The sequence below is a fragment of the Erpetoichthys calabaricus genome, chromosome 15 (assembly GCF_900747795.2).
Source record: "Erpetoichthys calabaricus chromosome 15, fErpCal1.3, whole genome shotgun sequence".
In the NCBI taxonomy this organism is placed as follows: Eukaryota; Metazoa; Chordata; class Cladistia; order Polypteriformes; family Polypteridae; genus Erpetoichthys; species Erpetoichthys calabaricus.
Genome location: NC_041408.2, coordinates 83,507,489 through 83,530,382, shown reverse-complemented (window position 1 = coordinate 83,530,382; position 22,894 = coordinate 83,507,489). Strand labels below are relative to the sequence as shown.

General features: G+C 43.4%; 1 protein-coding gene across 1 annotated transcript in view; it reads left to right on the top strand.

Annotated features, from left to right (window-relative positions):
* The window catches only part of LOC114665759 (collagen alpha-1(XIX) chain), a 192,583-nt gene that overhangs the window by 30,788 nt on the left and 138,901 nt on the right, over positions 1–22,894 (top strand). Inside the window, exons 3-4 of the mRNA XM_051919255.1 lie at positions 1,926–1,997; positions 9,895–9,994. Coding sequence (XP_051775215.1) covers positions 1,926–1,997; positions 9,895–9,994 — 172 coding nt within the window. The remainder of the gene's footprint in view (positions 1–1,925; positions 1,998–9,894; positions 9,995–22,894) is intronic.

The window sequence follows — 22,894 nt, the reverse complement described above, 5'->3', positions numbered from 1 at the left end:
AAGCCTCATTCTTAATAATACTTCTCTAGTTCCTCCTTAGTTTTGTTAGTAAGGATTGCCTGCTTCAAAACATCCATTTCATATTTCAGCATTGAAGAAGAAGAACGCCCTAACCTCTGGGGCTCTCTTCAATTACATTTACTGTCATTATTTTAAATGACATTCGCTGAATCCAAATCAGATTAACTTCAGACAGAAATGGACCGCCTGCCCTTAATGGAGATTGCGGAATGAGAGAAGCCCCCACTAGTGTGAGGAGATGGTTACCTGATTCAAGCACATTGACCACCAAGAAATGTGGATCAAAATGATGTAATTATTACTGTCAGGACTAGCCCACCTTTTATGTAGGAAAAAAAAAAAATCACGTAAACTGGTAATTTATTTATTTACAGCACAGTCCAAAGACATGCAGGTTAGGTGCATTGGCGATCCTAAATTGTCCCTAGTGTGTGCTCTGTGTGTGTGTGTGTGTCCTGTAGTGGGCTGGCGCTCTACCCGGGATTTGTTCCTGCCTTGTGCCCTATGCTGGTTGGGATTGGCTCCAGCAGACCCCCGTGACCCTGTGTTAGGTTGGACAATGACTGACTGACTGCCCGACCTTCAAAAAGTATTCAGACCCCTTCATTTTTCACATTTTATGTTGCAGCCTTGTGACAAAACACTTAAATTCATTTTTTTCCCCTCATCAAGTAACACTTAATACTCTAAAATGACAGTGATTTATCTATCTCTGTCTCTCTCTCTCTCTCTCTATCTCTCTCTCTCTCTCTCTCTCTCTCTCTCTCTCTCTCTCTCTCTCTCTCTATATATATATATATATATATATATATATATATATATAAAGGCACTAATATATACAGTATATATACTAGGGGGCTTGGCCCCCTACTCACTTTGCTCATCAACCCCCCCGGCCTGCGCTACATGCCAGCCATCTCATGTCTCTGTCACTCGCGTGTGTGGATTTCACTTTCACCAAACAATAAATCGTTTAATTTTCGTGGATACGCCTCTTCATTGGGAAGAAACACTACTTTTCCCTGATGGCAACACAAATTAGACGATCTACAAGTCTCCGACTTAAGTTTAAAGCCAAACAATATCTATATACTTCTGTCATGTCACCTCTGTCCATATCTTCAATCTCTTTATGCTGTTCCATTATTTCACCGAGTAATAATTTCTGTTTGTTATTGCTAATGTGATCTTTACTATCATTTTTTTGAGACTTTCGAATTTTAGTACTTTCATTATCTCTAACCTGCTCTGCATGTGTATTGCACCAGTGTTTTTTGAATTTTTTAAGACATTCTACTTTGTCATCTACTCTTTGTCTTTTATTTCTGGCGCTGGGTGTTGTTAAATCTCTAGGCACAAAGTCTCGTGTCGTGGGACGTGAAAGAGTCTCTCTGAAAAAAGTCACATCTCGTCCCAGGATTTTTTTTATTATAATAGATATGGATATAGAAAAAAGGGTCTTTCTCTCTCTATAAATAGAGATTATTTTATCTACAGTGGGTACGGAAAGTATTCAGACCCCCTTCAATTTTTCACTCTTTGTTATATTGCAGCCATTTGCTAAAATCATTTAAATTATTTTTTTTCCTCATTAATGTACACACAGCACCCCATATTGACAGACAAAAAAAAGAATTTTTGAAATTGTTGCAGATTTATTAAAAAAGAAAAACTGAAATATCACATGGTCCTAGGTATTCAGACCCTTTGCTCAGTATTTAGTAGAAGCACGCTTTTGAGCTATCTATTATATAGCACCTTTCACATCTATCTCTATCTAATATTGATAGATAGATGAAAGGCACTATATAACAGAGAGAGAGAGAGAGATGATATATAGACAGTAGATAGTAATAAATGTTGGTTTTTAATGCGCTTTCTTTTTCTCCCTTTATGGTTTTCAGGTCACACATGCCCAGTACTGAGGGCTGATGAAAAACAGTTTAAGCAAAGCCAGAAGACTCTGGAGCTGACTGGTGAGTATTTATATATGTACTATAGATCTGGCATGGCGTGTTGGCACAGTGGGTCATTCTGCTGCCTGAAGAGTGCAGCAGAGTCAAATCTCCTGTCAAATCTGATGACTGCAACACACTCCCTTAAAAGTTGGGACACTTGAGCGTTCACCACTGTGTCCCATCAGCATTTCTTTTCTTAAGACCACCTATCAAGAGTTTGGGCACTGAAGACACGAGTTGGTTAAATTTGACAGGTAGAATTTCCCCCATCCATCCATCATGCAGGTCTTCAATTGTACGGGTTTTTGTTGCCGTATTTTGAGCCTCATAGTGTGCCACACAGGTCTGGACTGCTAATCTCGTACCCGCGCTCTTTACTTAAGCAGCCATGTTCTTGTAATCCGGGCACAATGTGGTTCAGTATTGTCCTGCTGGAAAATGCAGAAACGTCCCTTGAAAAAATGCTGTCTTGATCGGCAGCATGTGTTGCTGCAATAAGTGCTTTCTGTATTAATGGTGCCCTCACAGATGCCATGGGCAATGACACACCCCCATAACATGACAGACGTTGTGTTTTGGGTCAGATGCTGATAGACACTTTTCCAGTTTGGCCCAGTGAACATGATGATGGTTGTTTCTTCCAAACATGAAATGCTGACTTGTTGGACCACAAAACACGATCCCACTGTGCGATGTTCACCTCTGACAGGACGGAGCCCAGAGAAGTTGGCAGCACTTCTGGATGGCTTTCATTGTATGGCTTCTGCTTTGCATAGTAAAGCTTTCATTCACATCTGTGGGTTCAGCAGTGAATGGTGTTGACTGACCAAGATTTACCAAAGTATTCCCGAGCCCAGGTTGTGATGTCCATTATGGACACATGACCGTTTTTAAAGCTGTTCTGAGGGATCGAAGTTCACATACATACAGAACCAGTTGTCGATCTTGCACTTTATGCATCAAGATTTAACCAGATTCCTTAAATCTTTTGATGATATCAGTGTAGAGGGTGAAATCCCCAAATTCCTACCAATTCGTCTTAGTAGAACGTTGGTCTCAAAGTGCTGGATTACTTGCAGACACATCTGTTAGAAAATTGCTTTATTATCGTAGTGTTTCCCTCTACTTACCCTTTGCCTGTTTTCTCAAGGGTAAGTGTTCTCATCAAGTTTGTTATCGGGTTGGTCTACTGTTGCACTTTAAGATGAACACACACACACATAGCTATACGCATACACACAGACCCTAATCACAACAGTGCCCCATGAATGACACACACACAGCTGGTTAACCTCTAGCACTTTAAACCACACAAGTGCTTTAGGAATAACACAACTTGTCACTCTCTCAGCACTTCAAGAGACTTACTTATTATCGGCACGAACAACATACAATGTTTTAAATAGATCTCAGACCTAAATATTACTTTTGGTCTCCAAGAAAATATTAAAACATACAAGGACTCAGCATGCTTTACTATAGGCCATTTATCAGCCAAGAATACCTTCTTCTCGTACTCTCCCTACTATTGAGTGGAGCTCACACCATCCGCCTTAATAAACCTCATAGCACAGAGGTAATGGCAAATGTCCGGCTGCTCCAGGTGCTCAAAGAAATCTAACTTATTACTTCAATCACTCTATAGAGATTAAGACAAAGCATAGCAAGTTAAAAGCAGCATGGTATTTATTACAAGAATAATAATACCACCACTGGAACAAAGAATAATAAAAAAATAGGTACTGATAGGAAAGTCTGAATATATATAGTCTTTAGAAAAGCTTACGAAAAAGTTACAGATGTCAAGGATAAATGTCCCAGGGTGGCGTTTGATTTAGCAATCGATGTTCATGATGCTTTTCTCACGACCAGTGACATCTTCGTCTGTCATCGTTGTTTCTCTTCTTCCTCTACTTTCTTCTTCTGATGTTGCTTTCAAAATGTGGCATATTTATTATGAAATGTCATGCCTGGTTTCACAACAAATGCACCTGATTGGTTGGCTGTCAATATGATTGATGAATTTTGCTCAAACTCTTTTAATCTATCTTTTCCCAGATAATAAAGTTCTTTGATATTGCCTCATGTCCGTCTTTCCCAGGCTGTAAACCAAATTGTTGTCCCAGATGTCCATCCATAAAGTAATCAACAGCCTAAGGTAATGGCTCTGCATCCTTTCCCAGGCTGTAAAACCATTTTAGCACTATGCTATGAACAACTGTTATAAAAGTGAGGTGTAAGGGAAGAGGATATGCCTTGATTTGTCCTAAATGTAGTTCATCTGTTGTCTTGTCTTGAACAAAATATAATGGAAAATTAAACCAAAATGTACAGATTTTATACACCATAATAATTGCTGAGCCTCCACTACACTTGCTCTTGGAGGACTAGACCATTTCTGGAAGCTCCTCATATAACATAACATGTTGTTTCACATCACTTTGATATTTCCACGTGTCACCTCATTATTAGTCCTAAACGACTCCATCCCAACTTTCTTGTAACGTGTTGTATCCGTTTCAGAACAAACGTATATCTTCAAAAAAACAATGTCGTGAATACATGAAGTACCTTGTCTTTTATATGCTGTTTGTGTGGTCAAATGCATTTAAAAGTGAAGCCAGGAAGGAGTCGTGGGACTCTGGAACAAACTACCAAGACATGGAACTGAAGCAAAACTTGACAACCTTTAAGAAGAATCTGGATGAGTGGTTGGGACAACTTAGCTATTCACTAAACCAGCGGGCCTGATGGACGGAATGGTCTCCCCTTGTTTGTCAGATTTCTTATGTGTCTATGCAAGTCACAGTAAATTTTACAAATCACTCGTTTTTCTTTTTTTTTGGAATTGGGTTGGTATGATGGGTCCGTCTAATGTTTGTCCAGAGACCAACTTGAATTTTAACAAGGAGTTAAAAGAGCAGAACAGGGAGACCAACCCCATTTCAACTCCAGCCCACCTCGCTGCTGTGACAAATTAGCTGCCGGTGGCGTCTGTTCCAAGAAGCTCATTTCATATCATCTCAGGGGTGTCCAACTCCTGGTCCTGGTTGGCCGCACTGGCTGCAGGTATTCATTCTAACCATCTTCTTAATTAGTGAGCCATTTTTAGCTGCCAATTAACTTGCTCTGCCTTTGTTTTAATTGATGTGACTCAGACCCCTTGGTTCATGGGTGTCAAACTCTGGTCCTGCTGGGCCGCATCATACCTTATTCTTGATCAATTTGTAGCACTGTGGAGTGTGTGGGGGAAAAACCCAGCATTTTTGTTGGTTGCCAATACGTTAACGGGAGGAAGTATCTGGTATTCATTAGAATTTAAAATCCCTGGACTCTTACCTCAGCAGTGACATTCGTGTCTCTGGTGACTCTTCCTATGAGGTCAGTAGAAGGATTGAGAGTATGGAGGGTCATGAGATCAGTGGAAAGGGGTGTGTGGTGCTCCTGATATCTCTGTCAAAGGACGAAGGTCCAAGTCTTTAGAGTTCTGGTGCTTCCTGTTTGTGAGACATGGACGCTATCCAGTGACCTGAGATGAAGACTGGACTCCTTCAGTTCTGTGTCAATTCAGAGAATCCTTGGGTCCCGCTGGTTTGACTTTGTGTTGTTCATGGAGTCCATGTGGCGCCATTACCCAAGGGTGATAAGGCTCAATGTTGATGACCCGAGTGGCTGGACCAGGCCAAGGGGATACCCACATAACACCTGGCTGTGGCAGATAGGTGGTCATTTCCAGATGGTGGGACTGGACTGCGTGTCTGCCTGGGGGGGTTGCCAACCAGGATCCCGAGCTGTTTCGTTGTGTGGTGGGTGCAGCAACATGTTGTACTGGTGCATGCTTCCTGAGCTGACTCTATAGTGTCCCCAATACCTCCTCTGAAGTGATGACACACATGAGGCACTGGTACACACCTGCCTGTTTTAATAGGATAGTCTGCCCCTGTAATGCCATCACTGACTGATGGGTAGGACAAGTGACTGAAAGAAAGCAGACATATGTTTTGTTACAAGAGGGGGGAGTCCAGTATTCCTAAATCCATGTCATTGGAACAAATCTAAGTGTTACTCTCTGAATGCTTTTCAGAAGGTGTTGTTTGGGTCCTCTGAGTAATGGGTACATGTATTTTAAAATGGACTGAAGTAGTCTTCTGTTTGAATCACACCATCTCGGACTCCTAACTTGATAAAAAGCAAATATAATTTATCCATCGGGGAAGTTGAATGACTTTGGCAGAGTATGAATGTTTTATAATAATCAGTTTCTGACATTCTCCTAAAATTTGTTGCAGCCACACAAGCCTAGTTCCTAAACTAAGATCACACTTAGAAGTTTCACTACAAACGAGTCATTTGGTGGAGACGCAGACTCCTGCTTTAGTGCCTTCCAAAGAATCGATCGGCATCCCACTTCTAAAATGGTGACCAGGCCATGCAGCTAAATTATAAGAAGATAATCAAATTACATAACTGCTTCTCATTCCAATGACTGAAAAAACAATTTTATGTGCTTCGTGAAGTCAATAAAGAAACATATTAGAATGATAATGCAATGAAGACTCTGCCTCACCGTTTTGAAGAACCCAGAACTACGTGACACTCAGAGTTTTTGGGGAATTGACTGAGAGTTGGCATGATCAAGCGGGTAAAGAATGGACTTAAAATCTTGGAAGAGTGACATGTCCTGTCGGACCCTTCTGCATGATCATTTGTCCTTTGCCACTTCTGCACATACTGCTTATATTGCTTCTCTGTCTCCTTCATTTTGTAACAGAGAACTGTAAATAGATAAAGAAGTTCCTTTTTATCTAATAAACTACTAAGTAGTCCCTTGTAGTGCAGTTCACGTCTGTCTGTTATATCTGTCAACTGTTTTCTGTAATGCCTATGCACACATCTATCTATCTATTTTGGAAAGCAGCCCGGACACAGACAGGTAGACATGTTTAAAAGCACCACCACATGTTTATTTACAATACTATTATTTACACAAGTGCACACAACCCCCAAAACTCCCCCAAAGTCCAGGCCTCTGGTCAATGCCTCTTTCTCTGGTCCGCCTCCACTCCTAACCTCCCGAGCTCACTCTCCCTTCCTCCCGACTCCAGCCATCAAACGGAGTGAGACGGCCTCCTTTATAGTACACCCAGAAGTACTCCAGGTGTCCCTTGATTAACATCCGGCAGCACTTCTGGGTGTGGCAGAAGTGCTGCATGGCCAGACTCTGGAGCTGTCCAGGTGCCCCCTAGTGGTGGCCTCGGACCCCTACCGGGTTGAGCTTCTAAGCTCCAATTCCGTGGTCCCGATGTAAACCAAGGGGGCTGCCCTCTCGTGTCCTGGGGGAGATACTCCTGGCAGTATGCCCATTCCCCCGGTCTTCTCTTGGAAAAGGCGTCCCATCTGGGCATGATCCCCGACCGTCCATCACACTATCTATCTATGATATAGTGCTTTTTATATCTATCCACCTGTCTGTCTATGATATAGTACCTTTCATGTCTGTCTGTCTCTCTGTCTATGATATAGTGCCTTCCATGTCTGTCTGTCTGTCTGTCTCTCTGTCTATGATATAGTACCTTCCATGTCTGTCTATGATATAGTGCCTTCCATGTCTGTCTGTCTGTCTATGATATAGTGCCTTCCATGTCTGTCTGTCTCTCTATGATATAGTGCTTTTTATATCTATCCACCTGTCCGTCTATTATATTCTGCCTTCCATGTCTGTCTGTCTATGATATAGTACCTTTCATGTCTGTCTGTCTCTCTGTCTATGATATAGTACCTTCCATGTCTGTCTATGATATAGTGCCTTCCATGTCTGTCTGTCTGTCTGTCTGTCTGTCTGTCTATGATATAGTACATTCCATGTCTGTCTGTCTGTCTGTCTCTCTGTCTATGATATAGTGCCTTCCATATCTGTCTATCTATCTATGATATAATGCTTTTTATATCTATCCACCTGTCCGTCTATTATATTCTGCCTTCCGTGTCTGTCTGTCTGTCTGTCTATGATATAGTGCCTTCCATGTCTGTCTGTCTCTCTGTCTATGATATAGTGCCTTCCATGTCTGTCTATCTATCTATGATATAGTGCTTTTTATATCTATCCACCTGTCCGTCTATTATATACTGCCTTCCATATCTGTCTGTCTGTCTGTCTGTCTGTCTGTCTGTCTGTCTATGATATAGTGCCTTCCATGTCTGTCTGTCTGTCTATGATATAGTACCTGCCATGTCTGTCTGTCTCTCTGTCTATGATATAGTGCCTTCCATGTCTGTCTGTCTGTCTGTCTCTCTATGATATAGTGCTTTTATATCTATCCACCTGTCCGTCTATTATATACTGCCTTCCATGTCTGTCTGTCTGTCTGTCTGTCTATGATATAGTGCCTTCCATGTCTGTCTGTCTGTCTATGATATAGTACCTGCCATGTCTGTCTGTCTGTCTGTCTCTCTATGATATAGTGCTTTTATATCTATCCACCTGTCCGTCTATTATATTCTGCCTTCCATGTCTGTCTGTCTATGATATAGTACCTTTCATGTCTGTCTGTCTCTCTGTCTATGATATAGTACCTTCCATGTCTGTCTATGATATAGTGCCTTCCATGTCTGTCTGTCTGTCTGTCTGTCTGTCTATGATATAGTACATTCCCTGTCTGTCTGTCTGTCTGTCTGTCTCTCTGTCTATGATATAGTGCCTTCCATATCTGTCTATCTATCTATGATATAGTGCTTTTTATATCTATCCACCTGTCCGTCTATTATATACTGCCTTCCATGTCTGTCTGTCTGTCTGTCTGTCTATGATATAGTGCCTTCCATGTCTGTCTCTCTGTCTATGATATAGTACCTGCCATGTCTGTCTGTCTCTCTGTCTATGATATAGTGCCTTCCATGTCTGTCTGTCTGTCTGTCTCTCTATGATATAGTGCTTTTATATCTATCCACCTGTCCGTCTATTATATTCTGCCTTCTATGTCTGTCTGTCTGTCTATGATATAGTACCTTCCATGTCTGTCTGTCTCTCTGTCTATGATATAGTGCCTTCCATGTCTGTCTATCTATCTATGATATAGTGCTTTTTATATCTATGCCCCAGTCAGTCTATGATATAGTGCCTTCCATATCTGTCTGTCTATCTATGATATAGTGCTTTTTATATCTATCCACCTGTCAGTCTATGATATAGTGCCTTCCATGTCTGTCTGTCTCTGTCTATCTTGCCTCAGCCAGGAATCCTTCCATGGCTGGGGTTCATTTCCTAAAAACCGAATTGTTATCTAAACTGAGGCTCTTTTCGAAGAAAAATTCTAATAAAAAGATGGCCACCGTGTGCTCTGTACTTGCTGATTTTTCTGGTCAGTGAGTTTTTTGTTGCGCCTCTGCACACTCTCTCTTTTTTTTTTTGCTTTTCTTTTGTTACAGTTAAACAAGGATTACCAGGTTGGTACCCCAAAGATTCCCGCTGCTTTGATCTGGTTCCCTACTGCCAGTCATGCTGGTTAAAACCTACAATTTTTTTTTTCTGTAATTTGTATGGAAATATTAGTAACCAAAATAATCTTTTTGCATTTGCTGCCCAATATAAGACAAGTGCTGTCACGGGTCAAGGACACGGTTATTCTGCTCGCATTTTATCAGCCTGCCAATGCCATCACGTTATGGGGAATGTATTAGCAAACCACTAATAAACTCGGAATCAAGTCATTCAATTACAGCAACTTTAAATGACGGCCAAAAAAAAATGTAAAAGCTCCCGGCTGACAGCAGGTCCCTCTCTCTTTTTCTGGGCTTTATTGGACTTGTCAGGATAAGATGGGCCTCAATGAAATCGATACAAATGCCAGTTTTCCAGCGTTCTGCTCACCATACAAATGGTTGATTTTTATTTATTTATATTTTTTTCTCTTTACAGGATTTGACCTGACAGAGAAGTTTTTACTGAGGAAGGCGAGTGGGGGAGATGACCGGCCCTCCTTTAGACTGGGAACCTCCCCGCTAATAAAGCCAACAGAGTAAGTGGATTCTGCGTTGGGATGTTTGATGCATGTCTGCATGTGATTCGCCTTCATCAAAGACCCCTGAATTTATTATATATAATAAATCCTCTGTCTGTATGTCTGTTCACTTTTCATGAGAGAACTACTTAACAGATTTAGATCTCATTTTTCACTATAATTTGCCTGAACATTCCAACTTCTTGATTTTGCTAATCCTGTCATTGCACGAAGTATCCTAGTTCGCTTGCAGGATCGATTTATTCGTGTGAATCCGAGGCAGAAGGGAGGGGGAAGCATAACGTTGTGAAAGAAAATGTAACTGCTTGCAAGCTACTAAGGAGTTAAAAGCTGTTTTGCTATAACGGCAGGTTATTCACACAGGCGTCTATCATAAGACAGGTTGCAGTAACCTGACCTAAGACACCTTCTTTATTTAGAACACGTCCATTAGACACAGGAAAGATGACTTTTCCTTCTTTTGGGCCCTATCTGCAACGCACACAAAATAGAAACGGTTGGCCGTTTTTACACAATATAGAATGAAATGTATAGCTAAATGGGGAAAGGGGAGGGCGAAAATATTAAAAAGCGTAACTTTGCTCTTCTGCTTTGCAACGTGGAATCCACGTACTCATCTGTGACTGAATAAAGATTGACTGATTGAACTATTCCTGCCTTCCTCGGGAGTTACTTTCACAACGTCAAGAGTGAGGAGCCAGGCGGGACCCTCCACACTCACGCACCGGCCTCCATCCGAATCAGTCTACCTCTGGCCACGTTTTGGAGAGCGCCTTACCTCTGCTTAACTAGCGATACCTGTTTGTTTATTGATTTTTTTTTTAAAGTTTGTCCTGTTTTACTTCAACGCGGGGGACGGCTAGTCTTGTATATAAATGTCTACACATGGAAGTATGTGTGTCTGTCTGTCTGTCTGGCCTGTAAGTGACAGGTGGAGTGGTTGGTAAGGGCTCCACCTCCGAGGAAACAGAAAACTCGCTTAGCCACTAATAACGCAAGCGAGGCGAGTACATCAGCATAACGAAACCTCTAAAGAAAGAGACACTCGCTTAACTGTTAATAGAGAAGAAAGGCGAGCACATCGACAAAACGGTATCCCTTTTACTTTTCCTCCCGTTGCTAATATACAAGTGAGGCAAGCACGTCGGCTAACTGAAACCTCCGAAGAAAAAGTCGCTTAGCTGCTAATCCACAAGCGAGGCAAACACATCGTCAAAATGGTATCCCTTTTACTTTTCCATCCATCCATCCATCCATTTTCTAACCCGCTGAATCCGAACACAGGGTCACGGGGGTCTGCTGGAACCAATCCCAGCCAACACAGGACACAAGGCAGGAGCCAATCCCGGGCAGGGTGCCAACCCACCGCAGGACACACACAAACACACCAAGCACACACTAGGGCCAATTTAGAATTGCCAATCCACCTAACCTGCATGTCTTTGGACTGTGGGAGGAAACCGGAGCGCCCGGAGGAAACCCACGCAGACACGGGGAGAACATGCAAACTCCACGCAGGGTGGACCCGGGAAGCGAACCCGGGTCTCCTAACTGCGAGGCAGCAGCGCTACCACTGCACCACCGTGCCGCCCTTTTACTTTTCCTCCTGTTGCTAATCCACAAGCGAGGTGAGCACGTTGGCAAAACAAAACCTCCTAGGAGAGAGACCCCCAGAGTAGTTCCTTTCAATTACCTGACATCTTGACATTTCAATTTTTTTTCCTGACGATTTCAATAGTTTCAAGGACCCCGGGCTTTTTACAGCACGGGCTTACACAGCTATCCATCCATCCATCCATTTTCCAACCCGCTGAATCCGAACACAGGGTCACGGGGGTCTGCTGGAGCCAATCCCAGCCAACACAAGGCACAAGGCAGGAACCAATCCTGGGCAGGGTGCCAACCCACCGCAGGACACACACAAACACACCAAGCACACACTAGGGCCAATTTAGAATCGCCAATCCACCTAACCTGCATGTCTTTGGACTGTGGGAGGAAACCGGAGTGCCCAGAGGAAACCCAAACGACACGGGGAGAACATGCAAACTCCACGCAGGGAGGACCCGGGAAGCGAACCCAGGTCCCCAGATCTCCCAACTGTGAGGCAGCAGCGCTACCCACTGTGCCACCGTGCCGTCCGCTTACACAGCTAGTATAATATAAATCAACAACCTTCTCAATAGAGTGGAGCTCTGGAGGTCCATAGCTAGAGCCTACTGGGGGATGCTGCTGCACCTTCTTGCCGATGGCGGTGCTGTTAATTGACTAAGTAAGGTCAGCTACCAGGTGCTCTTGACCAATTCCACCACAGAACCCTCAATGTGCAGTGGGGTGTGGACAGCACGGGACAGCTTCCTGCAAGTCAACGATCCTCTCTTTGGTCTTGTCCACATTAAGAAACAGATTGGCGCACTTGCAGCAGCCCACCATTCGTCGTATCTCCATTCTGTAAGCTAACTCATCCTCATTGCTAACGAGACCCACCACCGATGTGTCCGCAGCAAACTTAATGATGGTGTCAGTTGTAAGCCTTATTGAAAGTGGACTATGGAGTTAGGACTTTTTGTGTTTGTTCAACTTTAATTTTTAGTATTCATTTTGAGATTTGACTTATTTTTTTTTTAATTTCCAGTAATTTTGCTCTCTACTCATCCCTGACAAATGAACATGTTCTTCACCTTCTGGTCCTTGTGCATTGTTAGCCTTTTCACCTGCCATTTTTTTTCAACTAGCCAGAAAAGAATTCATCATCCTCATCATTCTGAATCAGGCTAAATGAACTAATAGACTGATAGATAAAATGTTGCTTTCCTAAAATTCCTAAATTCATATATATTTTATATAATATTTCCACAACAGTTGGCGTTGCTCAGCTCAATTCTTCATGTCCCAGAGGAGGAGCTGACAGGACTCTCCTGTAAATCCTACTAAAATTGGAACGGCAGGGGCTTCTGTCACCACCAGGTGTTGCTCTTTGAGGGTCCGTGAAATGCCCAAATTTGAGATCTTTACTGTATCGTTTGAGACCACCAAGAAGGCTTCAGTCTCGAGTCCTCGGACAAGGGGTGGCGGGGCGAAATCCTGCACCCGTGACCGCTTTCAGCAGCCAGTTTACATGACACACTGCAACCCGAACAGCACCAGCCGGCTGCAAATAACACAAAAAAAGTGTAAATATTGATAGTCTGCCAGCGGAGTATCACGTTTCACATCAGCGGATGAATGTTTTCTCAGGGTGTACTCTTTCTTACAGTTCATCAATACGCGGAAGAAAATGACACATGGCAATGTCGTGATTCACATGCTGAAAACGCTTAAAGCTCGTGTCATTTAATTAGCTGGTGCCAAAGTCATGGGGCCGTGAGTTATTTCATTTTCTAGGCAGATCGTTTCGAAATTACGCAGACTTATTGAAGTGTGTCATTTCTGAAATTGTGAGAAAGTTTCACTGAGTCCTGACTGACTGACCGTCGGTGGTGCTGGATAGAAATAGAGTGGCGGTGGTGGGGATTTGAAATAAAAGTATAAATGAAAAATTGAAGATCAGGTTACAGTTTACTGTCGCGTATGCAGAATTTGGGGAAATTCATACTTGCATATCTGACCCCAAATGAAACCCATGACTAAACTTCCGCACCATGAATATGTCACTTATCATAAGGGGTTGTAGCAAACCAACCACAGGTTACATATATCTGGAATCGGAGATGTTCCTACTGTACGGTGCCAGCATGACAAGCAAATCTGCAGTAGCTGACAAAAACAGAGCATACAACGTAACTTACTTAGACTTTCAAAAAGTCGTTGACTCGCTCGTCCTACACCAGAAGCTGTAGGCATCAGAGGTGACCTCCCGAACTGGACCTCAAGTTTGTTAACCGACAGGAGACAAAGGGTACAAAAAAGAGGAGAATGAAGTGAGGTCATCAATGGAATCCCTCAGGGGTCTGTCCGTGGACCCACCTTACTTTTTCTGAATTATATTAATGACAAGGATTCTGCTGCTGTTTGGTACATTTGTGAAATTCGCAGGTGATGCTAAAATTGGAGCGATGGCAGACACCAAACAACCTGGAAAGACTTTGCACTTTTCTACGTTAAACTGCACTTTCTAAGTATCCGTCCAGTTCGGAAGTCGAGCAAAGTGCTGCTTACAGGCAAAAGGAACGTCACTTATAAATACAAGATGGGAGATGATGTCCTACAGGAAGTGACCTCTGAAACGGGTTTATTTTACACACTCGACCCTCTGCAGTTCGCATACCAGGCGAAGGTGGGAGCAGAGGATGCCATCATCTATATGCTATACCGATCCCTCTCCCACTTGGACAGAGGCAGTGGTGCTGTAAGAATTATGTTTCTGGACTCCTCTAACGCCTTCAACACCATCCAACCTCTGCTCCTTAGGGACAAGCTGACAGAGATGGGAGTAGATTCATACCTGGTGGCATGGATCATGGACTATCTTACAGACAGACCTCAGTATGTGCGTCTCGGGAACTGCAGGTCTGACATTGTGGTCAGCAGCACAGGAGCGCCGCAGGGAACTGAACTTTCTCCAGTCCTCTCCAGCCTATATACATCGGACTTCCAATACAACTCGGAGTCCTGCCATGTGCAAAAGTTCGCTGACAACACTGCTATTGTGGGCTGCATCAGGAGTGGGCAGGAGGAGGAGTATAGGGACCTCATCAAGGACTTTGTTAAATGGTGCGACTCAAACCACCTACAACTGAACACCAGCAAAACCAAGGAGCTGGTGGTGGATTTTAGGAGGACCAGGCCCCTCATGGACCCCGTGATCATCAGAGGTGACTGTGTGCAGAGGGTGCAGACCTATAAATACCTGGGAGTGCAGCTGTATGATAAACTGGACTGGACTGCCAATACTGATGCTCTGTGAAAGAGAGGACAGAGCCGACTATACTTCCTTTGAGGACTGGCGTCCTTCAACATCTGCAATAAGATGCTGCAGATGTTCTATCAGATGGTTGTGGTGAGCGCCCTCTTCTACACAGTGGTGTGCTGGGGAAGCAGCATAAAGAAGGACGCCTCACGCCTGGACAAACTGGTGAGGAAGGCAGGCTCTATTGTAGGCACGGAGCTGGACAGTTTGACATCCGTGGCAGAGCGACGGGCGCTCGGCAGGCTCCTGTCAATCATGGAGAATCCACTGCATCCACTAAACTGGATCATCTCCAGACAGAAGAGCAGCTTCAGCGACAGACTGCTGTCACCGTCCTGCTACACTGACAGACTGAGGAGATCGTTCCTCCCTCACAGAGTCCCTATGCGACTCTTCAATTCCACCCGGGGGGGTAAACGTTAACATTATACAAAGTTATTGTCTGTCTGTATACCTGCATTGTTATCACTCTTCAATTTAATATTTTCTTTATCAGTATGCTGCTACTGGAGTATGTGAATTTCCCCTTGGGATTAATAAAGTATCTATCTATCTACTGTATGTTGAAACAGTGCTCTCATCGAAGCATTTCAAATGGCAAATAAAATGGTAGCTTATATTGTAAGAACCATTGATAGATCAATCGAGGGACGTTATGCCTAGACTATATAATGCACTAGTGAGAGCACGTCTGGAGAACCATGTGAAGCTGTGGTTACCACTCTACAAAAAAGACACAGCTGTGTAGATGAGAGCAACCAAAACATAAGGACAAGTCGGACTCTGACCAACTCAAAGAATGAAACCGGTTTAGGCACCAGTAGAGCGATTCTGAGTGGTGACCATAGCCAGGTCTTCAAAAAAATCCTCAACGGCATTGATAAAGTAAATCTGGCAGGATTGTTTAAGCTTAACGCAGCGTTTCTCAACCTTTAAGTATTTGCAACCCGAGTTTTCATAACATTTTTAATCGTGCCACCCGAACGGTTTTTTGAAACACTAATAAAATTTATTCCTATATTTTTTGCTGCCGATACACCGCTACAAGTTTAAAATTTCCCTATGAATAGCGAAATTATGCCACATATGGCAACATTCGCGCCCCCTTTTTTGTTACTTCATGCCTCCCTAGGGTTAGGCTTAGGGTTAGGGAGAACCGCTGGCGTAACTGTGGATCACGTACTCTAGGGCACCAGTGGGAATTATGGGAAATGGCATTTACGACTGAAGCCATAAAGAATGTTGTGACACAATGACAGTGGTGTGCAGATATGGGCATCCATATCTGGGGGGGCATCCAATCCAAAGAGAGCCCTTTTTCCAAAAATAATTTGAATTTAATATGAACAAATTTAAATTATTTTAGCTCATTCTCAGTGAAGCACAATGACTTCAAAGTGCTAGAAGTGCTCACACCGGGCCTGACCGGGCCCCACACAATGAAAAAAGGCCTTCCCTTGAAAACATTCTGAAAACAACTGTTTTGTGGACATTAGGGGTCGCTGTTGCCCCTTTAACCCCAACAGAAAGACGCAAAGGACACAGGGTAAAAGCAATGAGAAGTATTTTTAATTCTTCTCCACATAGTGTCTTCAAGCACCACAGCCACATTAAACATGCAATTAAACAAGCACAATTCTCAGTAATAATAATTCTCTCTCCTCCACACCTCCTCCCGACTCCGGCTCGCTTGCTGGGTTCACAGCAGTCCTTTATATAATGGTCTGACCCGGAAGTGCTTCTGTCCTTCAGTCCATGTGACTTGCCAGCACTTCCAGGTCAGATGGAGAACTTGTATTTTCTTCAGCCCAGAAGTACTTCAGGGCTACCGTTTCCATGACTTTGGAGTACAGTCGACCCTTGATATATACGACCGGCCTGACATGCGAACAACTTGATTTATGACCGAAATTTTTGTTTTGATTTACGACCAACATCTTGCGTTACGACCTGAATGCGGTCACGTGTATTCGCTTGTGCGATTGTAAACAAACAGCCGAGAGCGTTTGTAAGCATCAGTCGGAGCACAGATACATGTGTTTGTGGACGAAATTTCAGTCAGTGCAGTGATTTATATAATTTTTTTCGATAATTGCTAAGGAAGGAAGAGAAGGTAACGAAGGTAAAGAAAGCGATCACAATCGAAACGAAGAAGGAAATTGTGCGGAAATATGAGAGTGGTGTTCGTGTGACCGACCTCGCTAATATGTACAGCATGTCGAAATCCACCATCTCGACAATTTTACAAAGAAAAGATTTGTATAAGGAGGCTCCTTCCAAACAATAACCACCTTCCATTTCATTCTCCTCCTCCTCCCTTCCTGCAACCTAAAGATGTCAAATTAAATGGTGAGTACAGTATGAAATTGTTGTTTCTGGTAGGCTAGGCACTTTTTATAACTTTTTGGTTAGTACATTAGAAAAATTATTGGTGTTTTGGTAAATTATGCACATTATACAACCCTTTTTTATTATGAAAAGTTTAAGTAAGTGTTGCTGTGGGAGGTTCGGAACGCATTATGGGTATTTCCATTATTTCTTATGGGAAAAATAGTCTTGACTTGCAACCAACTTGAGTTACAACCAGTCCTCGCGAACGAATTGAGTTCGTAAGTCAAGGGTCCACTGTACTTCAAATGCAGACAGTAGAAACTCTCAAGTCCCCTTGCAGCATCTCCTGGCGGTACCGACGGTACCCAGCAGGGCTGTGAAGCCGAACTCCAAATCCCATGGTGCCATGCGGGAATCCAGTGCACTACTATGCTGCAGGGAAGTCGCCTTCTAGCGTCTTGGTGAGAGGCAGTGTCCCACAATAGCTGCCTTCCCCCATCCTTCCATTCTTTGGGTGTCCCCAAATATTTCATCCCTAACCCCCCGGAATCTAAAACCTTCTACACTTTACAGCTCCTTTCTGTGTATGTAAAGAACAGATTGTTTAGTTTTCCTCAGACCTACGTGAAAGGATTCCACACAACACAGTGAAAGGTTTGGGGGCAGCTGACCGTATACTTGAGATAGGCTGCCAAAAAATGAAAGTTTGTGGTTCAAAAATGGTACAGGTCTTAACAGACTTTAGTCCATCACAGAACAGTACAGACAGGCAAACACAGCGGTTTTAAAGCCGGGCAGGGGAAGCAATGTCATCGGGGCAGGAACCGGAAGTGACGTCATCAGGTCCAGGCAAAATTTCTCGTGCTTGGTCTGCCGATGAAAAAGAGGAAGGATCAGTGCACTCTGCCACTCCCTGGTCTGGAATGGAATTATCCCTTTTGTGAACCCTTCAGCTGCCTCCCATGCACACGTGTGTGACACCTATTATGATCTCTTTTGTATTTTGGAGATATTAAGGGCCAGGGTATTATCTGTGTGTTGTTCAATCAAGTCTCGTACCTACTCTCTAAATGCTCTCATTATTTTTCACAACAGTAGTGTCATCTGCAAGCTTAATTATAGTGTTAGAGCAATGAATCAGAAGACAGTTGTATGTGTGTATAAAGGTAGAGGAGAAGAGGGCTGAGAACGCAACCCTGTGGCACTCCAGTATTCCTAATTAGGGCAGAGAACATGAATCTTCTAACCAGTGGTGGAGCTACACTCACTGGCCACTTTATTAGGTACACCTATTCAACCACTTGTTAACACAAATATCTAATCAGCCAATCACATGGCAGAAACTCCGTGCATTTCGGCCTGCAGATATTGTCAAGATGACCTGCTGAAGTTTAAACTGAGCATCAGAATGAGGAAGAAAGCAGACTGAAGTGACTTTGAACGTGACATGTGTGTTGGTATTTAGTATTTCAGAAACTGCTGATCTACTGTGATTTTCACACACAAACATCTCTAGGGTTTACAGAGAAAGGTCTGAAAAAGGGGAAAATACCCAGTGAGTGGCAATGCCTTGTTGATGCCAGATGTCAGAGGAGAGGAGGCCAGACTGGTCTGAGCTGAGAGAAAGGCAACAGGATCTCAAATCACCACTCGTTACAACCAAGGTATGCAAAAGAACATCTCTCAACACACAACACATCAAACCTTGAAGTAGGTGGGCAACAACAGCAGGAGACCACACCGGGTGAACACTCCTGTCAGCTAAGAACAGGCAATTGAGGCTACAATTCAGTAAAATTGGACCATAGAAGATTGGAAAAACGTTATCTTATCTGATGAGTCTCAATTTCTGCTGCAACATTCAGATGGTAGGGTCAGAATTTGGCATCAACAACATGAAAGCAGGGATCCATCCTGCTTTATATCGATGCTTCAGGCTGGTGGTGGTGGTGTAATGGTGTCTGTGATATTTTCTTGGCACACTTTCAGTCCCTTAGTACCAACTGAGTATCGTTTAAATGCCACAGCCTACCTGAGTGCTGTTGCTGACCATGTCTATCTCTTTATGACTGCAGTGTGCCCATCTTCTTGTGGCCACTTGCAGCAGGATAACGCGTCATGTCACAAAGCTCAGATCATCTCAAACTGGTTTCTTGAACATGACGAGGAGTTCACTGCACTCAGATGGCCTCCACAGTCAGGAGCTCTCAATCCAATAGAGCAGCTTGAGGATGTGGTGGAATGGGACATTCACATCGTGGATGTGCAGATGACAAATTTACAGCAACCGCATGATGCTATCATGTCATTGTGGACCAAAATCCCTGAGGAATGCTTCCAGCACCTTATTAAATCTGTGCCATGAAGAATTATGGCAGTTCTGAAGGCAAAAGGGTGTCCAACCAGGTACTAGCGAGGTGTACCAAATAAAGTGGCCAGTGAGTGTACATTTTTAGGGCCCTGAAGCTGGAACTGTTATGGTGGCCCATTCACAACGACCAGTGAGGTCTGGGTAACCAGTTATCTTCTTCAGTGTTCCGAGGCAGATCACCACAAACAGTTAAAAAATTGAACCACTACATCTCAGATTTTGATGAAAATTGTTGTACTGGATTTCCTTTGGTGTCAAAGTTGCTGGTGTGGGCTCAAATTTCCTTTGCCTTCTAGTTTTTGAGGTAAGGGAGAGGATGAAAAGTAAAGTTGCATCTGGAGCCCCTATCAGCATTCGGGGCCCTACAGCTTAACCTTCTTTAGTTTCATAATAGATCTGCCCCTGTTTCCAACCCTAACATTTTGGGGTCTGTTGGTTTTAAAAAGTCATAATGCGCAGTTCCCAGGCCCAAATGACTAAATTTATCGACCAATTTATGGAATTTAAAGCAGAAGTGAAATCATTACACAAAATCCTCTCGTGTATTTTGGTGCTCTGGATGTGTCTGTGCTTTGTGGAGTGCAGTCAAGACTGCTGATCTGAGGCTAGAGATCTGCACTGGCAATCAGAAGGTTGACAGATCAAATCCCGTAAATGCCAATAGGGACTCTGCTCTGTTGGGCCCTTGAGCAAGGCCCTTAACCTGCAATTGCTGAGGGCTTTGAGTAGTGAGAAAAGCGCTATATAAATAAATGCAAAGAATTACATTGTAACCTCGGTTTGCGAGTAACTTGGTTTACGAGTGTTTTGCAAGACGAGCAAAAATTAATACATTTTCACTTGATAAACGAGCGAGGTCTTGCAGTACGAGTAGTTTGTCTGCTGAGCGTCATGTGATCACAACTGAGCTGATGGTTCTCTCTCTCTCTCTCACTGCGGGATTGTGGGCAATCGTCTCCTATTCTCCATCTGAGTCGGCGTGCCTCACTCATATAGTCAACATCCGTACGAGCGTATAGTGTTTACTACAGCATTAGCATTGTGACGGTGTGCACGCGCGCGCGCTCGTGTGTGCTGTGACGTGCGAGTCCCCGTCTTGCACCCTAAAACACGAAGCTGAGTCTCAGTACTTTAGCAACGCAAGCTTTATTCAGCTTGAAACAGCAACAGCGCGGTTATAACACAGACACAGCAGTCAGGCAGGGCCCTGCACATTTATAACGTTCCTTGTATCACCCATTGACGGCAGGCACTTATACCATGTCCGCGATCTTTTCGGATTCGCTTTTACGGAGAACTGCTACAGTGCTGGGAGACTGCGATTGCTTTGGGACGCTCTTCCGTGTGTCGTCCCGTTGGGTGCAATCCCACAAGAGTTTAGAAACTCACTCACACCAGCCATGATTCTTTTCAAAGATAAAGTGCAAGTTAATTTGTTTTATGTATTTTTACTTTATATTTTGTATTAATCATTTTTATATGAATAGTTTTGGGTTGTGGAACAAATCATCTGAGTTTCCATTATTTCTTATGGGGAAATTCACTTTGATATATGAGTGCTTTGGACTACAAGCACGTTTCCGGAACGAATTATGCTCACAAACCGAGGTTCCACTGTATTTAGGGGCGGAGTGGTGGCTCTGTGGATAAGGATCTGCGCTGGCATCCCGAAGGTTGCCAGTTTGAATCCCGTAAATGCCAAAAGGCACTCTGCTCTGTTGGGCCCTTGAGGCCCTTAACCTGCAATTGCTGAGTGCTTTGAGTAGTGAGAAAAGCGCTATATAAATGCTAAGAATTTTCAATTTTTTTTTTTGGATCGGTTTGCCTGGTATGTAAACTGGGGGTCTCTCTGGATTGTCTTTCCCGAAATTTCTTCCATTTTTTTTTTTCCTACAAGTGTTTTTCTTGTCTTCATAGAGAGTCAAGGCTGGGGGGCTATCAAAAAACATGGCCCGTTAAAGCTCATTGCTGCCGTCCTTGTGTGATTTATGGGCTATACCCAAATAAATTGTATTAATCCAAGCTGAAGGGGATGGTGGCTTTAATGTGTGACAGTATCAGTTTCTCAAGGCACTTCATAAAAGCCACTAAATAAAGTTTAGTGATTTCTTACTGCCGTTTCAATAGGGAGGGGTAACGTCTTTTATCAGTCAGTCATTGTCCAACCCGTTATATCCTAACACAGGGTCACAGGGGGTCTGCTGGAGCCCAATAAAGGCGTTCGTAGATAATTTAGATAATAATAGATAGATAATAATAGTAGATAATAATAAAATATCTATGTGGCATTGCACATAATCTACAGCTTCAAGTGTAATACAACGAGTAAGAGCAGAAAACAACGAAATATAGAGAGCTTTAGAAATAGTTCATTAGAAGTTCATGCATTAATTGGATGTTTTAATATTCTTGCTTTCGCCTTTTTATACGTTCAATCATTGCCTTTATCTAATAAATTTTCAGTAATAATTTTGTTGCGTTTGCCTTTATTCGCTGTGTCCAATTGAGGCTCGCCTTTTTGTGCGCGCCCTTATTGAATAGAACCAGCACAGGGTGCAAGGCAGGAACAAATCCCGGGCAGGGAGCCAGCCCACCACATGGCCCACACACTAGGGACAATTTAGGATCACCAATGTACCTCACCTGCATGTCTTTGGAACGCAGACACAGGGAGAACATGCAAACTCCATGCAGGGAGGACCCGGGAAGCGAGCCCAGGTCTCCTTATTGTGAGGCAGCTGTGCTACCACTGTGCCACCGTACTGCCACTTCGTCTTTTATGTTATATCTATAAAGATTGGGGTTAAGTAACACGCCACAATCACAACAGAAAATATTCCCCTGTTGAACACACAAGTCTGTTTGTTCCCATCCATTCCCCTAGTTCTGAGTCTCAGCGCTGCATTGGGTGCATACAGGGCCGGCTGAAGGATACGTTGAGCCCCTAAGGAGACTTGGTTGCAAGCCCCCCAAAAAGAGACCTCCAAAAGAGATACCCTCTTTTATATCCATGTGGTTACATAAACATTATATCCATGTGGTCAGATCCATCAACAAGAGTTGTCCTCCTTGGAGATCGCATATCAAATGCCTCTTTGGCTCCGCCAGCTTGGGCATACCTCCCCTAGGGTGGTGCCTACTGTGCTGATACCTAGAGGTGGGAACCAACTCTGTATGGGATGCCAGTCCATCACATTCACTCACTCACTCACACTGGACCAGTTTAGAGTCGCCAGTTAAGTCACCTGACCATCTCTGGGATGAGGAAACAAGGCCAAAGAATGTA